Source organism: Loxodonta africana, chromosome 12 (assembly GCF_030014295.1).
Source record: "Loxodonta africana isolate mLoxAfr1 chromosome 12, mLoxAfr1.hap2, whole genome shotgun sequence".
In the NCBI taxonomy this organism is placed as follows: Eukaryota; Metazoa; Chordata; class Mammalia; order Proboscidea; family Elephantidae; genus Loxodonta; species Loxodonta africana.
Genome location: NC_087353.1, coordinates 3,903,320 through 3,921,831, shown reverse-complemented (window position 1 = coordinate 3,921,831; position 18,512 = coordinate 3,903,320). Strand labels below are relative to the sequence as shown.

Here is an 18,512-nt window from a genome sequence, read left to right as displayed (position 1 = left end):
CTTTTGTATCTACAATTCATTGTAATACTGTCTTTTTGTCTGACTTTTGTATATTTATAAACATTTGCGTTTAATTTTTTGTTATCCTTATAATTGTCCTCAGGTCAAGGACTGTTTTGTTGTTGTTTCTGTGTTGTTTTTTACCTTCTGGTTTATGGTATATTTCTGAAATACCAAACAGAGTGAGTTTGGTATAATAGATTCTCAACAAATATTTGTTGAAGGAATTAATAATTTTTCAAATATGTTCATTTAATCTGTCATACATTATTATACACATAAAAAATTAAGTTGCTCCCAAGAAAAGTTATGAACCTACCATCACATCTTGGAAAAGGATGGTTCCAATTTCTGTTGATGCCGTGCTGACAAGTGAGGACCGGATGGCCGATTAGGACATATCCAGGATAACACTCAAAAGATATTGATTGTCCTACACTATACTCCGAGTTGATCATATACCCATTTTGAAATGGAGGAGGATCTGGGCAGTTCTGTAATTCATACGCTGTAACAAACAAACAAAATCAAGCACATACGTAAGGTTAAATCAGTCTAGAATTTAGAGGAGGAATATGACCACGTATGGCTTTGGAAAAGCTTTCTAAAATATCTTTTCTAAGTTGCCAGTTACCATCCTGACAGAGAAAAATAGTAATTAATATTAGTAATAACTTGGCTTTTATGGACTTTTACTATATCTTCCAGAAGTAACATAGCACATACCAAGAAGGAATTTGGCAGTGTTTAACTTGGAAAGAAAGTACTTGAGGTGGATTTAATAAAAAAGCAATACAGAGGAATATAAAAAAGTGCATGGTGAACACAGCTCTAATAATTCCCTCTCAATTTAAAAGACAAATATGCTACCACTCTAATCTGAGTATTTCTGACTAGGAAACATATATTTGTTTTATGCTGTTTTGTTTACTTAATTGTTCAATACATAAAATAGGAAAACATAATACATTTTCTTTATTTTTTTCCCCTTGGAAAATAAACAAAAAACACCCCGTGGAATCACTGAGCTAGCAATTACCATCAATACAATCTTTCGTAACATATAGTTTATTGTGTTTTGTCATTACGTCTTTTCTCTGCCCTAGAATAAACTCTAGGTAAAAGTAGGATGATACCTAATAAATATTTGTAGCCTATGTGATTCAAAAAATCACTGATAAATTAGTAAGAGTTACCCATAAATTAGGTACGATTCCCTAATATCATATCATCCTTCAGCTGAGTAATCCATTTTATATATGATTTTCTTTCCTACTCTGGTGGAAAGGAACCCCAGTGGTGCAATAGTTAAGCACTCGGCTGCTACCCAAAAGGCCTACAATTCAAACTCACCAGCAGCTTAGTGGGAGAAAAGTCGAGGTGATATGCTCCTGTAAAGACTGCAGCCTAGAGAACCCTGTGGGGACAGTTCCACCCTGTACTGTACGGTCATTATGAGTGGGAATCACACAGCAGCTCTGGTGGGCAGGTCATGAATAACTTAAAGCAGTAGAAGCCCACTACAGCATCTTTTAATCTTTGTTGTTAGGTGCCGTCAGGTCAGTTCCAACTCATGCAACCCTAAGTACGACAGAACGAAACACTGCCTGGTCCTGCACCATCCTTACAATCGTTGTTATGCTTGAGCCCATTGTTGCAGCCACTGTGTCTTTAGAGTACTGTTTACACGTAATTCAGTGAGATGGACTGACACTGGGCAGTGTTTTGTTCTGTTGTATGTAGGGTCACTATGAGTTAAAACCAACTCAACGGCACCTAATAACAACGTTATACATAAAGATGACTGGGAATTCATATCTAATACAATAACAAGCCATGTTGTGAAGAACCAAGTCAGGAGGAAAGTGTGCTTAGCTTCTCCTGTCATATATATTTCTGCTGAAAACAGACCCATGACTCTCAGCACCACACTACCCGTAATCAGTTTAAAAACAACCAGAGGTGATACATTATCCTCCTCACAATCAGTTGAAAACAGAGTAATTATATGAAGGATGTAAGTGACTGTGAGAAAGATCTTTCATTTGGGGAATAAAGTAAAAAGGAAATCCCAGGGTAAATTGTTTAACCAGGTGATCACAGTTAGTAGTGAATAAGTAATTTTGAATTTTTAAAATAAATGTTGAAAAATGAAATATTCTATGATTAATGCTGAGTTTTTCCCAGAGTTTGGATTTTATATTTCTGCATTAATCACCTGAAATAAAGAAGAGTGGAAGAGGATAAGGGGATTAAGGACAATGGAACGACATGATGGCATTAAGCAAAATTGATGGACATATGACAATATGTCAGACAAAGTACTACTAAGTAGTCGATTAACATTAGGGTAACAGCACAGATGATTTGGCCATATCCAGAGATTAGACTTAAGAGGCAGGTAAGACACAGAATATGAATTGGCCTGAAGATCCTATTGAAGGGATTGTATTTTACCATAAAGCCAATGTGGGATCCACATAGACAGGTATCAATCAGAAGATGTTATAAGTAACTTGCATTTTGCAAGATCAACATAGCTCCTGTTTAGAGCTTGGAGCTTGTATTAGTTTCCTAGGGCTGACATAAAAAAAAAAAAAAAAAATCACAAACTGGGTTGTTTAAAACAACAGAAATATATTCTCTGAGAGCTGAATTGTATAATGTCTCTGAATAAGGTCAGTAACCATCTGAAAAGTGATTGAGAGCAAGAGGACAGAAATAAAAAGATAAAAAAGTGGCAAAAACTTCTGAGCTTCTGCACAGACAGAGTATCCCTGGGTAGAGAATATAAGAAGAGAGAAGGAAAATGTAGACTGAGAGCAAAAAATGAAAAATTACATGACTGAATCTAATTTTCCTAAATGACATAAAATATTGCTCTCCCAGATTAGGATGTGGGGGTTACTTTAAAAAAAACAAAAAAACAAAAACCTCCTGACATGGCTCCAGAGGAGAAAAAGAAGGATCTGGTGGGAGACCAAGTCTTCTAAGAGTGGGAGTGGAGAGAACATGCTCTGGACGAAGACACTGGGCAGTTTCTGAAAGCCAGGGGTCTGTCAGTGACTCTGTCGCTTACTACCAACAAGGCTTTGTGTAATTCTTCTCCAGTTGTTCCTCACACCACATCTTGAGTCTGTAATGCAATGACGAAGAGGAGTGTTGTCTACTCCACAACACCATGGTGAAAATCAAGTCATTATTTATGCGATAAACCAAACCTGTTTCTGTCCAGTCAATTCCAACTCCTAGAGACCCTACAGGGCAGAGCAGAACTACCCCGTGGGGTTTCCAAAGAGCAGGACTTTACATGTTATAATATTCTGTGAATAAAGTTACAATAGGAAACATGGAAAAAAGTTGTTGAAGTTGAGTATTCTCAGGAATTCTGTACTATTTTTTCACACATACTCTTTAGAACTCTTAAGTAGATGCATTTTTCAATATAGAATATCAAGCATAATTTACCAACTACAGAATGCTGCTTTTTGATGAAGCTACATTATATACCATGGAACTAAAGAGACAATTAATTAGAAGTAGGGACTCTCTATGTAAGAATTTATTTCAGGTCAGCAAGCATTATAAGCGTAATTGTTATTAATGAGTTCCAAAGGACTAAGGATCCTTTACAAAAGAAAAAGTGTTTCTAAGGCACGATTTTGTGAAAATGTAATTTGAAATCTAGCATAAACACAATGGCTGCATGGTCTAGAAAAGAAGGTGTTTTCCATTTTTTTTTTTTAATCTTATAAGTAGAATTTTGGACTCTTCAAATCTTCCACATAATACCTGACTTCAAGAGGAAGATAATCTATAGCTGTCCAAAGGAAAAAAGTATTTAGATCCATAAGAAACAAGTATGCCTTAAAAGAGCATACCTCAAAGGCTAGAATGGCATGTCTGTCCTTCATGTTTGCTTTTGTTAATGTTTTCATATCCTATTTTTTTTTTTTTTTTTAATTTGAAAAATGAGGGGCTACAAAATCTAATGTAAGGATAGGGAACATTAGAACGGAAACCGGCTCAAATCAGTGTCTCTCTCTCTCTGTCTCTCTCACACACACATATTTCCCTACTGTGGTGTTCCCTGGGCTAAAAATTGGACAAAACACACAGCAAGGCCGTCACCCATGCTAAAGGCCATAAAAACAGCCATTTCCTGAAAATCGAATGTGAATTATACACTTAGCATAAATACGAGTTACATCATGTGTAGGTCTTTATTCCGAATTTCTTGTTTAATTCAGTGCTTCACTGTTTAAATATTAACATCAATATTCTTCCACACATTCGATATATATCACAGTCACATTCTCTTTTCTTAAATATCCTTTCCAAAATTTGATTCATTATCACTCTTAATGCAAGGATATGTGCATTGATATAAAAGACAGTACTCAGAGCCTGAATTAAAGTAAATAAAAAAAAACAAGTAATAAAAATAATTCTTTGGTATGTTAAAAATAAATGGATTTTGGAAGGATCCCTATCAAGTGTTTTTTAGCCAAGCTTTTGTACTGCCTATTTTGCTCACTCACAAGTACCTCGGAAGGCCTGTGGCACATAGAAGTACCTGGTTTTAGAGGTATGGGTATGATTAATGTGCTCTCTAGATCTGAAGATAAAAAAAATCTCAGTCAATCATCAGAATCCTCATCTAAGCACGGCTTTGTTGTTCTCTACTCATCATGAAGCATCAATTCCCATGAATTGATTTTAAAAATACAAAAAACTTTAAGAAAAAACAGCCATCATGTAAGAGAAAAAACAAAACAAAGGCACACACACCCCGGGGGAATTTAGTAAAGAAGTTACCTTCAGTACAAAGAACAGTAAAAGCCAAAATTTTCAAGAAAATTCTGTTTCAGCTGAAGGCTAGCAACATGTTCATATATTTTGTTTTCCCATATTTGATGGTTCCTAGAGACTTTTGGAGGTATTATCTAATAGGCGTGTAAGATTTGTTGTACTATGGATCACTGAAAAGTTGAATTGGTAAGAATTGTCCATGGCTTCAAACCAGTTGGTTCCAGTTTGAGCCCATGCTGAGAATTTGCAAATTCATTCACAAATATATTGAATCAGAATCTACATTTTAACAAGATCCCCAGGTAATTCTTACATATGATAAATTTTGAGAATCACTGCTCTACTAGTAGTTCTCAGAATTGGTCCCTGCCAGCAGCATTAGCATCGCCTGGGAACTTGTTAGAAACGCAGATTCTCAGCAGAGGTTAGAACCGGAAGAGACCAGTTCAAAGCCCTGGAATTATCATCAGTAGACAGAGAAATCTACGTCTGAAGTACAAAAGTCTCAAAGTATTTTTACAGAGGTGCTAGAAGGAAGCCTTTGATTAGAGCTAGGCTTGGCTCTCCCCACGTAATGGTTATGGGATCTTGGACATAACACGTTAAATCCAGGAGGCTCTTTTCTTCATATGTGAAAGAGGACTAAATATGCCTATGCTATAGGAGAAGCAAGGAGCCCTGGTGGCACAGTGGGTAAGTACTCAGCTGCTAACCGAAAAACTGGAGGTTCGAACCTGCCAGCCTCTCTGTGGGAGAAAGATGTGGCAGTCTACTTCCATGAAGATTAAAGCCCAGAAAAAAACCCTATGGGGAAGTCCTACTGTGACCTATAGGGTCACTGTGAGTTGGAACCAACTAGACGGCTCACAATAACTTTAGGGAACCATAAGAATTAAAGGTGATGATAAACATAATAAACCATGTTTGACACATATTAGGTCAACAAATTTTAATTTTGACTGCAATAATTTTTTTAGTTTGTATAATGAAATTTATTTCATTAATCAAGATAAAACATTTGAACCACTTCTGAGATAAACTCTTAGGTCTAAGATAGAAGCTACTGCGTCTAATGTCAGGAATTAGTGTGAAGTGCATTGATAAAATTGAGCCTTTTCACTGGGAGGAGTGACTGCAGTTTACGTCATGGTACACACTAAAGCTCTACTTATGTAGGCTTTCCCCTAAACTAAAAAAAAAAGATGGAGTCTCAGTAGCAGCTAAGCCATGTATGATAGTCCATAGAATTTTTTAAATACACACATACGTTGCTGTTAGGTGCCATCAAGTCAGTACCCGCTCATAGCAACCTTGTGTACAACAGAACAAAACACTGCCTGGTCCAGCACCACCCTCACAATTCTTGTTATGCTTGATTCCATTGTTGCAGCCACTGTGTCAATCCATCTTGCTGAGGGTCTTCCTCTTTTACGCTGACCATCTACTTTTCCAAGCGTCATGTCTTTCTCCAGGGACAGGTTCCTCCTGATAATATGTCCAAAGTACGTGAGATGAAGTCCTGTGATCCTCACTTTTAAGGAGCACTCTGGCTTTAATCCTTCCAATACTGATTTGTTTGTTCTTCTGGCAGTCCACAGTCTATTCAATATTCTTCACCAACACCATAATTCAAAGGCATCAATTCTTCTTGAGTCATCCCTATTCACTGTCCTGCTTTTGCATACATACTTCAGCTCACCGATTTCCCAAATTGGGCAATCTAAATACCTGAGATAGCACATCACTCTTACTTTGTAACCAGTGATATGATCCTGGTTTTCACTTTTAAGATATATTTTTCACCTAAATATTCCTTGCTGGTTACTTTAACTTCTTGATCCCAATACCTCCTTGTAAGGTCAATCACTATTGCTAAGGTGGCAGCATCTCCCAGATGTTTTCTGCTGCTTGAAGCCTCTACTGGTAGATCTTAAAGCAAACTGTTGGCTTACAATTGCACCATTTTATCTCTTGCTTTGATTAAACGAGGAATAAATGTCAACTGGTCATTTTGCACAATAGCATTCACATTATGAAAAAAAAAATTTTTTTTTTTTTTTTAAAAAACATTATGAAGAAACTATAAATTTGTCCCAAACAAATGTTAGAGGTATGAGGTCAAAGAACTTAGACTCACACATGATTTCGTTATGAAATAGCAGCTGTCTTAGTCATCTAGTGCTGCTTTAACAGAAATACCACAAGAAGATGGCTTTAACAAAAAGCAATTTATTTTCTCACAGTCTAGCAGGCTAGAAGTCCAAATTCAGGGTGTCGGCTTCAGGGGAGGACTTTCACTCTCTGTCGTCGTCAATCTTTCCCCAAACTAGGAGCTTCTCAGCTCAGGGACTCCGGGTCCAAAGGACACGCTACGCTCCCAGCACTGTTTTCTTCCTGGTATGAGGTCCCTGGGGTCACTATGAGTCGGAATCGACTTGAAGGCACTGGGCTGGGTTTATGTGGTCTCTCTGTCTCTGTGCCTGCTTCTGTCTTTTGTATCTCAAGAGATTGCCTCAAGGCACAATCCAGTCTTATAGATTGAGTCCTGCCTCACTAATGCAAGGGCCACCCATTCTCCCTCATTAACATCATAGAGGCAGTATCTACAACATACAGGAAAATCACACAATACCAGGGATCGTGGCCTAGCCAAACTGATACACACATTTTTGGGGGAATATAATTCAATCCATGACACAGCCTAGACACAAAATCTGTTTTCTCAGTTGTAGCCAAAGCTTAGTGTGGATTAATTAAGAAGTACGCCACAAACCCTAGTGGAATGTGGACTTATGAAACCATCTTAACCTAGGAGAAGTATCTTGTGACACACACTGTGTAGGTATCAAAGGTCAAAGTCATAGGTCTCTTAAGAGAAAGGTGGTTGAGGCTGTTACTTTTACTTTCAGCAAGTCATAAAAGGAAAGAAAATCCACAGGATCATACAAGGAGGGACTGGTCAACTATTAAGACTTGGACCCTAGTTTCTTAGAATCTAGTCCATGAGTCATTACAATCGCTAAAATTGTTGGCCCTTTTTCCATCTTGTGAAGGGATAACTTAGAGGGAATGACAATTGATACAACAATTTGTTGTTCACTGTCTCAGGTATGTTTATGTGAAATAGGCTTATAAAGAGCCTCAGGTTTAGTACTTGATTCAACCATATAAATGGATAAAAAGGGACTTGTCCTTGTTCTTCTAGTTAATTCAAAGTTACCCAGACACCACATTGAAAGAAAAGTAGTAACACAGTTTTAGAAGTGCATGAATTTTGTATATAAATTAGGGATCTGTCTATAGGGAACAGTAAATGCAGTCATACAGTAAGTTAGAATGAATTCTTCAGTTACTCATTGTACAAAAAGGTAATTTAATTGCTTCTTCTCCTAAAAGAGAAAAATTGGTATCCACAAACTATTGCCTATTCATTCATAAATTTAATTCACACAAAATTCAACAGTTTTATGATTATACTGATGCATAAATAAACTTAACAAATGCTATTTTTGTGTGTTTGAGTGGTTTTATTATGTTTAATTAGAATGGGAATTCCAGAACACTTCATTGTGCTCATGAGGAAACTTTATAGATCAAGAGGCAGCTGTTTGGACAGAGCAAGGGGATACTGATTGGTTTAAAGTAAGGAAATGTGTGCACCAGGGTTCTATCCTTTTACCATACCTATTCAATCTGTATGCTGAGCAAATAATCTGAGAAGCTGGACTATATGAAGAAGAACAGGGCATCAGGATTGGTGGAAGACTCATCAACTACCTGTGTTATGCAGATGACACAACCTTGCTTGCTCAAATTGAAGAGGACTTGAAGCACTTATTAATGAAGATCAAAGACCACAGCCTTCAGTATGGATTGCACCTCAACATAAAGAAAACAAAAATCCTCACAACTGGACCAGTGAGCAACATCATGATAAACCGAGAAAAGATTGAAGTTGTCAAGGATTTCATTTTACTTGGATCCACAATCAACAGCCATGGAAGCAGCAGTCAAGAAATCAAGAGACGCGTTGCATTGGGTAAATCTGTTGCAAAGGACCTCTTTAAAGTGTTGAAGAGCAAAGATGTCACCTTGAAGACTCAGGTGCACGTGGCCAAAGCCATGGTATTTTCAATCGCATCATATGCATGTGAAAGCTGGACAATGAATAAGGAAGATCAAAGAAGAATTGATGCCTTTGAATTGTGGTGTTGGTGAAGAATATTGAATGTACCATGGACTTCCAGAAGAACAAATAAATCTGTCTTGGAAGAAGTACAACCAGAATGCTCCTTAGAAGCAAGGATGGTGAGACTGTGTCTTACACACTTTGGACATGTTGTCAGGAGGGATCAGTCCCTGGAGAAGGACATCATGCTTGGCGTAGTACAGGGTCAGTGGAAAAGAGGAAGACCCTCAGCGAGGTAGATTGACAGTGGCTGCAACAATGGGCTCAAGCATAAGAATGATTGTAAGGATTTCGCAGGACCAAGCAGTGTTTCGTTCTGTTGTGCACAGGGTCGCTATGAGTCGGAGCTGACTCGAGGGCACCTAACAACAACAACAAACATTACATTTAAAAAAGCAGCGTTCAGCAAATACAGCAAAAGGAGGGAGGAAAACAATGGGCCTTGGAAAAAAGACTTTTTACTTCCTATAGCCAAGACTTAAAATTATCTTTAAGATTTTTGACTTTGAACAATCCCGAGGTATATATTCTATAATGAGGAGAAGAGAAAGAAAGAAAAAGGAAAAAATATTCAACATCTCCAAATGCGAAACTACAAAAAAAAGTCACTAACATTCTTAATATGTTTAAAATTTAAAAGTATTATGTAAAGTCTAAGTGCAAATCAGCCCTGTGTAACACAAGAGGAGGATAAGGTAGAGAATTTTTATAACTCAATGCTACCTTTCATAGAGGCAGTCTCTCCTTAGATCTGGGAAAATAATTGTTCACATCTACCAATCTTGAGTAATATTTGTGTCAAGTGTTTAAATCACAGGCACTTAATGTGACTGCCAAGGGAATCATGTAGTCATTTTTATAATCTTGATTATATTTTCTGACTAAGATCTAATTACTTGATAATATCTTCACATCATCATCCAGTTTTCTGTGTTGAGTTAGAAATGGGGTGCATGAACTTGATATAATTTAACAAAGTTCTGTGTCTTGCATTCCTTATGCTCTGTGAGAGTAATTTAACTTTAAGACAGCTACATCTACTAGTAACACTTTTGACCTTTATACAGCCATAAATAAATGACAAGGTTTAAGAGAAACGTGTACACATAGACATCCCTCAGAATGACAAGAGTTATTTGCATGACATGTATCTTTTTATGAGTTATTAATTATATCCTTAGCTTATAAATCATAACTAGAACCTAAAAATGTTGATGTGGCTTACAAATTAGAGTTGTGTCATTTTGCCAATTTATAAATTTATAAAAGAGCAAACACTGATAAACTATTGAATTAAGCTTGAATATGTAAATCCCAGACATATGATTCTCTATCAGAAATCAAAACACCTGAAATTCATTTTCTCGTTCCTTTTCATTTAATGTGTCCTTCTATCTCTCAGTTACAGCAGATTCACAGCTTATAATTAAAACATATATATGTTGTTTAGGGACTTTAAAAAAAATATTAAACTTTATTTTAAACTTAGAGTCAGGTGTCAAGGAAAGAAAACATTCAACCAACCAACCATATGTTTTGATTAGATGAGATCTCCTAAATTCAAATTCAAATGCCTCGGGGCAAGCAGGCGATATGATGCGCAAAGCTGTTCTGGAGCTGGAGAAAACTTTTAGGTAAATTAGGCTTTCCTACTCTGAAGGAGGCCTTCACTCAGCCCTTCCAGCTGATTGACCCCATATGTGAAGGCTGGGAAAGCTAGTCAAAGGTTTCCAGAATCTGATATTGGAAGAGAAAAACGAAAAGTAGATCTATATGTGTTTTACTAATTATGTAAAGTCTAATTCTAAATGCTGACAACTAATTTTAAAAATATTAAACAGTTATGCAAGTCAAACACAGCCACGTTATATAAACTTTGGTCTAGAAGTAGACTTTTTTTTGGGTTTTTATTGTTGTTCTTGGTAGCTCACTCTTAATACACTGACCTAATTTGTAAATTTGGAGCTATGTAGACATAGCCTTAATGATCTTATTTTGAAAATATCCAAAGAAATAAAACAAAAAAACATGCTTTTGAACTATGGAGTTTAGAAGTTATATAAGATAAAATATAGTCTCAAAAATACATGGCAAACAATATTTGCATGAAAATCTATATTTGAGGTTTTACAGTGTCAGTATGAAACAAAGGATTAAATTTATATTATAGTATTAAATAGATTCGAAATCAGGAAGATTTCTCAAAAGTACTTGGTGCCTACTGAGTTAGTAAATTTAAATGTTTGCTTACGGTTTGAGATACCTAATTATATTATTTTTCTATTGATTTAGATTTTAAGGTCACGATAATTAAAGAAATGAAAACACTGTGTAATAACCAAGTTTAAAGTGATGATCATGAGTTAAATATTCAATATTTAACAAAATATACTTCACATATTAATATATTGTGCTATATATTACTATATGGTACCAGCAAAAAAAAAAAAAAAGTTTTTTTTTTTTCACCAGCAGGGCTCCTTGAATAAATGTAACATTGAGACTTAATGGAGAAATAAAAAATTAGACAAAATAAAGAAGGGAGATGGGACTAGATATAGAGAAATATGAAAGAGAAGCATGGAATTCATAATAAATACCATTAAAAATTTTAATTTGAACATACATCCAGGTGAAGGTGACACAGTAAGTGACAGGTGTGTTGAAGGGGAAAACGTCACCTCTCCCAGCTACCTGCAACAGCTTTCTAAGGACTGTTGTTACCTTACTCCTAACCCCTAGGATTTATTCTTCACGTTCAACAATTTCTCTTTTGCTTAAAATCCTTCAATGACTTCACATTAAACCTGGAGGAAAATATGAATTTGTCCCAATCAAAAACCTCAAACAATCTGAATTCTGTAAACCTCTCAGACCTCATTCTCCCTCAGGCCAGTCTTCTCCCCATGTAGAACACTTTGACCATAAGCTGTCACTTTCTTAGCCTGAGAAAATCAGATGTAGATAGTTACTTGACAGACCTGATATTTTAACAACTAACGAAACGATCAATCTTCTGTGTATGTATTATAAATCTAACATAGGAAAACAAACAAAAAGAGTGGCCGAGCTGACTGCAGTGACAGGGATCACAACAGAGTAGCCCGGATAGAGCTGGAGAAAAATGTAGAACAAAACTCTAAGCCACAAAAAAGACTAGACTTACTGGTCTGACAGAGACTGGAGAAACCCCAAGAGCATGGCCCCCAACACTCTTTCAGTTCAGTACTGAAGTCACTCCTGAGGTTCACCCTTCAGCCAACAATTAGACAAAAGGAGTCTAAATGGGCACACCAGCCCAGGGACAAGGATGAGAAGGCAGGAGGGGAGAGGATAGCTGGTAAGGGGGAACCCAAGGTTGAGAAGGGGAGAGTGTTGACATGTCGTAGGGTTGGCAACCAATGTCACTAAACGATACGTGCGCTAATTGTTTAATAAGAAACTAATTTGTTCTGTAAACATTCATCTAAAGTACCATAAAAAAATAACCTATGCGCTAAAAAAAAAAAAGTGGTGTAATTCTGCAGACTAATACAAAGAATGTAACCAAAACAATTTTATTTTCTGTTTTTTAAACACAGTACATATTAGAACTTCATTATTATTTTTCTTCTTCCCTGTCTAGAACTCTGTGGTTATATGCATACATTATCTACGTAAATTAGAATAATTTCCCTTGTAAATATTCAAAATATCTTAATTTTATTTTAAGTTGAATCCAAAAGTGTGAAATGTTACTGAGTTCTTCAAAATGCAGAGCGTTGCCTGAAAGAGTAGTAGTTAAGTCATCTCAGCGTCATCTGCATGTCAGTACTGCATGGAAGAACTTTAAATATGTGCTAAAAACATATTCAATGTTTATATACATATTTTTTTTTTCTGTTATTGTTCCTGTTTGCTTAAGATTTATAGAAAGAAGAGTAGTGATAAGACCTGAAAGTGGTTAGGAAATTACAAAGGCCCCGTCCAGGGCCCTCATAAATTAGGAGAAATTACCTAGAACTTCTCTTTCAAAGAAACAAACCAAAGCAGGCTGAAGAAGAAAAACATGGACATAATGGGAGGAAAAATGAGCTTTACTGGGATTTCATCAGAATATAAAAAGTTTCAAATAAGTCAAGAAAGCCTCGAAGCAGGAATTGGAAACCAGAAAAAGTCATGGAAAAGCTATTTCTTGACCTCTGTGCTTCCTGATATTGTTAATATTTGCTATAATCCTAACTTGAAAAAATATGCTACCTACTAGTTTGTGTTTGTCATTTCAGGAATATGACAATGGTGATAGTATAACATTTGAGTTTCATTTTTTAGTTTTATTTGCTTTTTGGTGGTCACCTAATCACTTTAAATGTGAATGTGTAAACTTGTAAACTGAATTTTAAATTACCACAGGTAACTTTGATGAATGGTGTTAGGGACTGAATTGTGACCTCTTGTCCTAACCCCCAAAATGTTGAAGTCCTAGTCCTTGCCCCAGTTACCCGTGAATGTGACCTTATTTGGGAAAAGAATCTTTGCAAGAAAGAATCTTCCCCTAGAGCCTTTGGAGAGGAAATAGCCCTGCAGACCTCCTGAATCCTGACTCCTAACCTCCAGAAATGGAATCGACTCGATGGCACTGGGCTCTGGGAGCCTCCAGAAACGTGAGGCAATAAATTTCTGTTCTTTCAAGCCAGCCATTTTGTGGTAATTCGTTAAAACAGCCTAGGAAAGTGCACAGATGGAAAATAAGATAAGGGAGAGAAGCCTGGAAAAAAAACAGTTCTTTTCCCTCTCAAACCATGCCCTGTTGACGAAGTCTGCTAATCACAATTTCTGACCCATGTAACCCAAACCCGTTGCCGTCAAGTCGATTCTGACTCAGTCGGAATTCCAACTCATAGCAACCCTATAGGACATAGCAGAACTGCCCCATAGAGTTCCCAAGGAGCAGCTAATGGCTTTGAACTGCTGACCTTTTGTTTAGCATCCAGCCTCTTAACCACTGCTCCACCAAGGGTCCCACGTAACCCAAAGTGAGCTAAAACTAAATACCTACCCACTTGGTGCTGAGTATTGGATTTAGGAGGATCACATGACCCATGGCGGTGTGATAAGAATATGTTCCCAATATGTTTAGAAACGGTGCCAGGGCAAGGGAGCTCTGTCCTTGCTGGCTATGGCATGGTAGGACGTAGCCATGCCCCCCTTCTGTACTAGAGCAGACAAATCTGACAAAGACAAACAGAACAGGAGCAGAGAAAAACCAGGTATCATGACGTCCTAGATTCCAATCATGCCTAAATTTAGCTGTAATCTTTGTTTTTTGCTCAAGCTAGTTTGAGCCCGATTTCCATCATTTGCAATCCAATGAAGGTGAGTAATGTAGGCAGTACAGGATCTTTGTTCCCTAACCTTATTGACTCATCTATGGAACCCAGGTTATTCCAAGAATTTTGTTAAGATTATATTTCACTATTATAATTATTACTAATTGCATAAGCATAACTATGCAATTTAAAATGAACAGGAATCTAAATATGATACTTTAGGTTCTTAGTTTTAAGATTTGGGGTATGATGAAGAGAAAAATGTTATTTTTGTAAACAATCATTAACTTTTTTTTTTTCTTTTTTAATGTTAGCTACATTCAAGGTACTTGCAGGACTATTTAACACACATGGGTGGGACCGCCATTGCCTGAGATCGTCCCTTGGATGGTGTTTTCTGATAAGCACTGCGAATCCTACTCTCCTTACAAAACTGGCACTTCTTTGGCTTAAAATACAATTTCATAAAGAAGCCTATTTAAAAAACAAAAACAAACAAACAAACAAAAATGAGCATTACCAAGCCTGGTCGCATGGTATCTGTGTCAGTATCTCCACTGACCTGGATTGACTGAATAGTTTCACTAGCAATATCTGGAAAAAAGTAGGACTAAAACAGGTTTAATTTAATGAGAAAGTTACCACATAGAACTTAATAAAGATAGTCTCTGTACAGGTGCTTCCCTAAATATGCAGCAGAGCATGAAGTCCTTGTTCATCTGGAGCAGGGAAGAGGAGCACGTCGGTGCCTGTCACAATTACACGATGGGGACCTACGACGAGCCAGGGGCTGTGATTTATGCTGAGCAGGGGTAAGCACAGACATAGTCCTGCCCTCATGAAATGCATTCCTTCTGATAAGACACTTACTAAGCATAAAAACCTACAATTCATCTCTTATTTTAAGATGTCCTATGGTATTTTTTTTTTTTTTATATGGTATACCTGCCAGTTTAGGTTAACAAGTTGGGTTGGTTTAGGTTATATCACAGCAGAGAAAAAGAGCCCAAATCTCATGGCCTTAAACTTAGAAAGCTAACTTCTTGCTCTCACTTGGGACAGCAAGGAACCTCTACTCAATGGAACCAGACTGACGGAGCAGACACTATGCTGAACATTGCTGACTACCATTAATGCAGAAAAGTGGGAAGAGTGAACCAATTCTTTTTCTTAAAGCTTCTATCCCAAATGACAGTCACTCACACTTCATCAGCCAAAGCAAATCACATCATGACACTTAATCTTAAAGGGTCAAGGCAGTGCATTGCTACCCCATGTCTGGAAAAGGGGAGAATGGGAAATACTAGGTAAACAGCGGTAATGATTACTGCACACGGAGAAGTACAATGTGAAGTGGAGGTTCCTAACAGGTAGATTTAGCCTACTCTGGGTGACCAGAGAATAACTCCCTCATGATATTTTACATAAATTAAGTCCTAAATTATTAATTTAGAGGGTGAATGAGGATGAAGAACATTTTAGATTGAGAGAACTACACAGCTTCCGGGAAACACTTTAGGAAGGCAATATGACTGAAGCGTAGAGAGCGAGAGGTTAAGAGTAAAGAAAGGGCTGGGGGACTTGCCCTGTTGCAGATTTTGGAATATATTCTGTCTTAGTCATCTAGTGCTGCTATAACAGAACTACCACAAGTGAATGGCTTTAACAAAGAGATATTTATTCTCTCACAGTCTAGTAGGCTAGAAGTCTGAACTCAGGATGTCAGCTCCAGGGGACAGCTTTCTCTCTCTGTTGGCTCTGGAGGAGGTCCTTGTCATTCATTTTCCCCTGGTCTAGGAGCTTCTCAGTGCAGGGGCCCTGGGGTCAAAGGATGTGCTCCCCTCTTGGTTCTTCATTCTTGGTGGCATGAGGTCCCTCAGTCTCTCTGCTCAATTCTCTCTTTTATATCTCAAAAGAGATTGGCTTAAGATGGAACCCAATCTTGTAGATTGAGTCCTGCCTCATTAATATCATAGGGGTAGAGTTTACAACACATAGGAAAATCACATCATATGACAAAATAGTGGACAATCACACAATACTGGGAATCAAGCCAAGTTGGTACATATTTTGGGGGGACACAATTCAATCCATAACACATTCTAAGAATATAGGAAAACATACAAAATGTTTTAATGAAGACAGGGACAAATCATATTTGCTTTTTGGAATTATGAGAAAAGTAATAAGAATAAACATGGTAAAACCTCTAAGAGATTGACAGTTCTCCAGGAAAACATGAGATTTGGAAAAACAAGATAGATTCCAGAGATAAAAGAGAAAAGAACCAAAAATAACTAGTCTTACAGCTGAAGCAAATATGTAGAATGTATACTCTTTCCTACCAAAATGGAGAAGACTGGAACATGAGCATATCTGGGAAGGAGAGTTGTGAGCTCAGTTTTAGTCACACAGTTCAACCACCTATGTTATACCACATAGAGATGTAGGGAAGTGATTAGATATCTAGTTCTGGAACTCGGTGAAATAACTGTATTGCAGGTATAAAAGTGAGTCATCAATTACTTGTTACCACAGTCTTTGAATCCATGAGTACTGATGATACTCGGTGAAAGTGCCTGATGAATATGTAGAAGGACTCCAACCAAACCTTGTACCTGAAGTTGTTATTTAGTAAAGGATAAAGAAGCAAAGATGATAAGGAGCTGGCTAGTTACAAAGCAAAAAATAAATAAACAAAAATAATAACAACAACAAAAAAACCAAAAGACTGTATTGTCACTGAAACCATCTGGGGAAGGGTGTTAAGCCAGAAATGATTAGCACTGTTGAATGCTACCAAGAAACAGGAGAAATAAAGAGTGTCCATGGGCATTGGTGTCACTAGGGTTGCTGCCGCTCATCGTCACTCCCCTACGGACCTCCTCCCATACCAGACCACGCAGAAGCCTTAGTGTGTTTATCATCAATTTTAATCATAGAATAATACGTGATAAATATAGTTGTAAACTGCTTAAATGTAATATGTCTTAGATTGTACGAATACCAACAACAAGGTTGTTTAGTAGAATCTTTCTTCTCTGGATTACAACATTAGTAGTTAGAACTTATTAGCATCTGAGCGGAAGCCTTTTTTGATTTTTCTTCTTCTTTTCCCTTAATTACCTCTTCATTCTCAAAAAAGTTATTGGTATAGGTTCACAAACACTAATTACCACAATACTATATAAAAAGAAAAAAATTTTTTTTTTCTTTTTATAGCTAAAACACCAGAAAATTTGACAAAATCAGCAACAGAAAACACCAGCATCAAAGAAAACAACAGCACGTGCTTGCAATGCGTGCAGATGAAACCATGTGATTCGAAGTGTCACTGTAGTTGGCTAATAATGGCAGCTCTGGCCAGAATGCATTAGAACGTTCAAAAAGTAAATTAGCATGGAGTTTTAGCCTTGTAGGTATACTGATACATGTAAACTCTGTTTATGAAAACTGTTTTTGTTGTTAAAACTAAGTACAGGGGTATTTTTACAAAAAAAATAAAAATAAATTTCTGCTGAAACACGGTACAAAAATTTTATAGACAGTCATTTTGGTGTTACCTCTTTTGACAGTATCATGTGGTATGGTCCGCACCCCCGAATCTCCCTAGTGACACCACTGCCCATGATATTTAGTAACACGAGAAACTACTGAAACGGGAGATCATGTCGGTGGAATGACATTTTAAGAGCCAGATAAAAATGGTAGAGAAGTTAGTAAGAGGTATACACATTGAGAATGTTGGCATAGGTACTTCCTCTGAAAATTTTTCTTAGATAGTGAATGATGGAGGAAAATATGGAGTCAAAGGTGCATTTAACTTGTACAGGTAAATGTGTTTGTGTGTGTGTGATGTGCGCGTGTGTGAGAGAGAGAATATTTGAAACCCCGCTGGAAAAGATCTAGTAGAGAAGTAGCAGTTAACAGAGTAGAGAGAAGATAATCCCTTGCTTCTTTCTCAAAGAGTGGAAGCAAAGTATCTAGAGAGCACAGCACAGTCAGCATGAGCCTGAAGTAGAGGAGCCTTTTCTCCCATTTGAACAGGAGAGAGAGAGCAGAAAATACGGGCCCGTGCAGGCAGACCTGCAGACTTGTTGTGGGAAACTGCTTCCTCTCTGATGTTATCTGTTTGTATGTGACTTTCAAGTAGGAGATGACACTGTTTTCTGAGAGGAAGGAGGAAAAATAAAGATGGAGGC

The 18,512-nt window shown here is 37.1% G+C and overlaps 1 protein-coding gene across 1 annotated transcript in view; it reads right to left on the bottom strand.

Annotated features, from left to right (window-relative positions):
- Positions 1-18,512, bottom strand: part of CSMD1 (CUB and Sushi multiple domains 1) — a 1,768,974-nt gene that overhangs the window by 185,902 nt on the left and 1,564,560 nt on the right. Inside the window, exon 43 of the mRNA XM_064294928.1 lies at positions 320-508. Within this exon, the coding sequence (XP_064150998.1) occupies positions 320-508 (189 nt within the window). The remainder of the gene's footprint in view (positions 1-319; positions 509-18,512) is intronic.